Source organism: Rutidosis leptorrhynchoides, chromosome 3, assembly GCF_046630445.1.
Source record: "Rutidosis leptorrhynchoides isolate AG116_Rl617_1_P2 chromosome 3, CSIRO_AGI_Rlap_v1, whole genome shotgun sequence".
Lineage (NCBI taxonomy): Eukaryota > Viridiplantae > Streptophyta > Magnoliopsida > Asterales > Asteraceae > Rutidosis > Rutidosis leptorrhynchoides.
In genome coordinates, this window is record NC_092335.1 from 123,583,781 (window position 1) to 123,588,988 (window position 5,208).

The 5,208-nt window shown below is 32.0% G+C and overlaps 1 protein-coding gene across 1 annotated transcript; it reads left to right on the forward strand.

The window, feature by feature from the left end:
• The first annotated feature begins 263 nt into the window (after positions 1-263).
• On the forward strand, positions 264-4,391 carry LOC139896762 (protein RGF1 INDUCIBLE TRANSCRIPTION FACTOR 1). Its single transcript, XM_071879399.1, has 4 exons — positions 264-434; positions 2,749-2,823; positions 3,046-3,186; positions 3,992-4,391. The coding sequence occupies exons 1-4, from the start codon at positions 264-266 to the stop codon at positions 4,322-4,324; spliced, it is 720 nt and encodes a 239-aa protein (XP_071735500.1). The 3' UTR covers positions 4,325-4,391.
• Positions 4,392-5,208: the final 817 nt, after the last annotated feature.

Genomic DNA, 5,208 nt, shown 5'->3' on the forward strand with positions numbered 1-5,208 from the left:
AAATTACACACCATGCAATGCATATGGGGTTGTATTGGTTTTTTCCCACTCATTTCATTTATTAAATTTTATAATCCCCTACTCTCATCCACATCTACCTCTCCTAGACTACCGTTCATCCTCATCTATTCCAAGTCACATTTCACATTATATTATTTACTACCCACCATGTTTTCACCACTATATATATACATATATATGTAGATAAGTAAAGTTAAGAGAGACATAAGTAATAATTAATTAATTAATTCTATAATTCACAAATGGTGATGAAGCCTGCATGGTTAGAAGGATTAATAGGGGAAAGCTTCTTTGGAATATGTGGGATTCATGAGCATAAAAGAAAGAATGAAAAAAACATTTTTTGTTTGGATTGTTGTCAAAGCTTTTGCCCTCACTGTCTTCCTACTCATCACTCTCATCCCATCCTTCAGGTATATTTTATTATTTATTATAATTATAATTATAATTATAATAATAATTAGTATTACTATTAATATTCTTAACTAGTTTCATGCGAATTCTAAACTTTATTGATTAGCCTTTAAGGCAAGTAATTTCATATATAGAAGTATACGATATACAACTAGCAAGAAGCTAGCAGGTACAACGAAATCATGAAAACATGACTCATTCAAAATATTTTTGATTTCTATTATTAGTCTATAGTTATGAACTTCATAATGATTGAATAAATTAGCCTTGTATATGCTATTAACGATCAAGAATTGTATTAAAAAAAGCTTTTTCAACGTGTAAATTCTTATTTTGTGGTCTTTTTCTACTTATGTTTGCAATTATGCATCTAGTTTATGAACTAATGTTAGCCGAATTTTGCCATATGTCTAGCAGTTAAAAGTCGGAATTAACCTTTCACTAACGACAAATCATACGACAGTCACAATTTATATACAAAATACAACAATAGTAAAGGACACTATCATAAATTCAATTACTATAAAATTGTACTCGTATAAAATATAAAATCTTGTACATTACATTTATCCCTTAAAACTCATTCATTCAAATCAATGCTTTCGAGTGGATATCACATCGTCTATGTGGGAAGAAATTGGATTGGCTAACATGGCTAAGTAATCCGAACACGCTTTTATCATTATAGCAATAGTAGTTCATGTATTTTGTATGTTATATGAAATTTTTGTAGCTTGGGGTTTGTTTAACCACAAACCCATTTTGTCATAGACCATCACTGTACTCGGGTCTTAGCGTCCCTGGACCCTCTCGTGTAATTTTTTTTCTCATTTAATGAAATACTTCTCTTACCTTTCAAAAAAAAAATAATCATTAATTTTCTTCTAAAAATTTTTTATATAAAATAAAAATGAAGCAACTTAATAATTATACAAGATTTGATCATAGATGAGATTTGATATTAGATTCATGAATTTTTTTTTAAATCTTAAATAGATACGACCAAATAGGTATTGCTTTCACCTGCAGAGGTTTCTCTCAGCTGTTGCTTTCAATGAAACTAGAAGTTTGACCAAATACTCCATACTGGTCAATTTTGTTTTTTAATCAAAAGACCCATCTTTTTCACTTTTTTACTTTTTATAAATAATAATAATAATAATAATAATCATTCATAGTATCCGAATATCTTCAATTCAACTATTACAAAATCGAAACAAAACAAAACAAAACAAAACAAAAACCATTGTTGTAACCATTTGATCACGAGTAAACTGTACTACTATGTACTAAAAAAAATGATTTACTCCTCGTGTAAATAATTCATCTTTTGACAATCAAACGGCTATTGAGTTAACTTACTTTATTGAGTTGTCTTTCAACCATCATAAAAGTTCAAGTCCCGGAGATAATCTAAATGTAAATATTACTGTAGTAATTAGTAATAGTAGTGTGTGTGAGTATTTGACTCTATAAATAGGTGTATATTTTTACGTTCACCGTCTTAAAAAATTGTTCATTTTACTATTATTATATAATTATCTTAAGATAATTATCTACTTAGATAAAATAACGAACAAAATATTATTATGTTTTGAAATTTACTCTCAATTATTACTTTCAATCATCTATTTCTTTTAGTAAATTTAATTAAACTTAACTTGAATATAAATGTAAACTTTTTAAAAATTACCTATTTTCAACTAAAATTCTTAGGGGACGGTTTTTTTTTTTTTATTTTTTTTTTATTTTTTTTTTATTTTTTTACATGGAGGAGTAATCAACAATCCTTAAAATAATTTTTTTTTCCGGAGTAGCGAGGAAACCCCCTATGAACGAGCATATTGACTCCCCCATAAAGGGTAAACCTCGTGTAATCAAGACCTCCAAACGCGAGACTTGGTACCGGGTGAATTGCGCATCATGCACACCCTCTAGTCATACTCCCTTTCTGAACGAATTGACATAGTCAGAAATTGAACCCGGGTAGTGTGCTTCATTGAAAAAACATTGTCTAGATAGATACAAACTTTTATTCTCTTTTTTTACAAAATTCTAATCGTTCCAAGTTGTGTATCAAGGCTCTAACACATCTTTTATACAATATCATACAAATTACTTACTCATCTATCATGTGATAATATGTAACGAGTTGTGCATTGATTCATAGCAAGAAGGACTCATAGAGTTTAATAATAATACTCCAATAATAATATATATAATACAACTGTCATGTGTACCAAAAAAAATGTACGTATTGAAACAAGTGGGTGCATTATGGTTATTTAACGGGGGTTGGGTTACATGTGATAGGTAAGAAGATATGTCTACCAGGATGTTGTTAGATTGGACGACCTCGAAAAGCTCATTGACTGTTCCTTTGTTCAGGTAAACTTTCTGTTGTCATTTAGTTATTTTTTCTATTTTATTTATTTGATAATTTTAAATAATGTTAGATGTGAACGAATAACGTACTTTCTGGATTTATTCTATATTTGTAACATCAAGTTGATTAAAATTCAATTTCTTATATGGTTTTCGTATGGAAATAATAGTATTATTATTATTAGTTGTAAGATGTATATAACCGTTACTGTTGTTGTTTGGCAGCCATACACAATAAACAGTGCAAAAGTCATATTTTTGAACCAGAGGGCACAAAGTAGGTCTTGTAAGGGCCCTGCCAATTCATGCTTCACTTGTGACAGAATCTTACAAGAACCATTCCATTTCTGTTCTCTTTCTTGCAAGGTTTTATTTTAACTTCATTACTTATTTACATTTACACTCATTACTTTTTTTTTTTCTTTTTCATTTCAAGTACGATTTTTCGCATTATTTGCTAGTAAAACGACGATTATAATGTTTGGTACGTTTAAGGGTGGAGACAGGAGCAGGTGCAGTTTTCGTCTTAAAAGAACCACCCAATTTAAAATTTTAATTATTTCTGGTTCGTAATGATACGTTTATCATAAAATGGTTAAATTCCAGCAACCTATTAATTACCATCCCAAAATGGCCTAATATATGGTTGAGTCCTGATATCCTCACGTGAGAGGTTTCAGGTTCAAACATTACTAGCAACATATCTTGAGATGGTCATGAAAATGATCAGAAACAGTCACAAAATAACTTGAACATGAGATCCTTAATCCGTTTACCCGTTGAAATTCCGACACCCTATTAGGCTCACGTTCATATATGATGGTATTTGGACCCATTAAAAAAACATTTTGATTAACTTAAAAAACATTATTGGAGTTTGCTTCATGAATACTATAACCATTCCAAGGTAGCCAAGTGGTTCTGACATCCTTGCAACAAGTTTCATGTTCGAATCTTGGGGTGGCCATGGACGGGTTGGAGACAGCCAATGTGTAATCATGATGGGCTGCGTACAGTAGAGTATATGGTTGGATTACCTGCCCTCCAGGGTAACCCAAACAGGAAAACATTATAAATTTTGCTTCATTGATACTAAATTTCTAGCTGTGCTCCTGTATATGTAGATTTGAACGTAGCAGTAGTGACTTATTTTGTCGGTTTACGTGACCAGGTTGATCACATGGTGTATCAAGGGGAAGATTTGTCTAGCGTTTTATGTAGGTTTGATGTGGCGGATTTTTCCCTATCTCAATTCGAAGGATTTCGTATGGATGGTTCTGAATTTGTCAATGACGACGGGCATAACACCTCAAACTATATCTTTGAGGACTCTTTGCAATTTGAAAACTCGTCAAGTTCTAATAACTGCATTGGTATTTCAAGAATATCATATCAACCCGAAGTCGAAAGTAGAAAGAAAAAGAAAAACAACGATTTCCTTCCTAAATTCTTTTCATTTGGAAACAGAAGAAAAGGAGCACCTCAAAGATCACCACTTTCTTAAAGTGGTTTGTGTGTTTGTATTAGTACTTTGGATACTACTGATATTAGGTCTGTTTGTATTGTTTGATAATAAGGTAATGTTTACGAGTTTACGACTATTGTCCGTTTACGAGTGATTGTTTAGCCTCTTAGTAAGATATGTTGATAAGTATGCGGCACGTAGCGATTCTGTTATAACCTTTGGCAGATGTTTATGATTTAACTCTGTCAATTTTGTGTGGTGTAATGGAATTTGCACATATATATGAATTATGTTTGTTTATAAATATGTATTCATGTTTTTTACGTTAGTAAATTAGTAATGTTAATGAAGATTCAATGTAAAAAATAATAGATCCACTTGTTTGTGCATGTAGATTGATTTCTTGATATTTGGAAATATTAGCAAAGTGAACTAAAATGAATGATTTTATCCATGGTAAAGATGCAACAAATGAGGTCAACCACGTGAGCAGATTACACCAGTCAGTGCATGGTTTTTTCTAATAGTAGTACGGAATCACCCAGGGAACCAGCCCAATCGGAGGATATGGGTGGTAAAACCTATATCCCATATGGCTCCCGCAACACGATGTGCGGATGTCACCCTAGTGTGAAATTCAAGGGTAAAGAGGCAACCTTTTGTACAATGTTGCACCCCATGGGATTCAAACTTCTGACCTCTCTTAGAGGCAGACCAGTACCACATGAGCAGGGGAGGCTCGGAGGGGGAACAAAGTGATCGACCACTCAGGGTCCAAGATTTTATGGGGCCTAATTTTTTATATATACAGACATAATCGGAGATTTGATAAGTAGGGAAACTAGAAAAACGCAACTGAAGCAGCGAATTCAAAACACAATAGGCTTAAAAACAACAATCAAATGACCCAGAAATAATAGAAA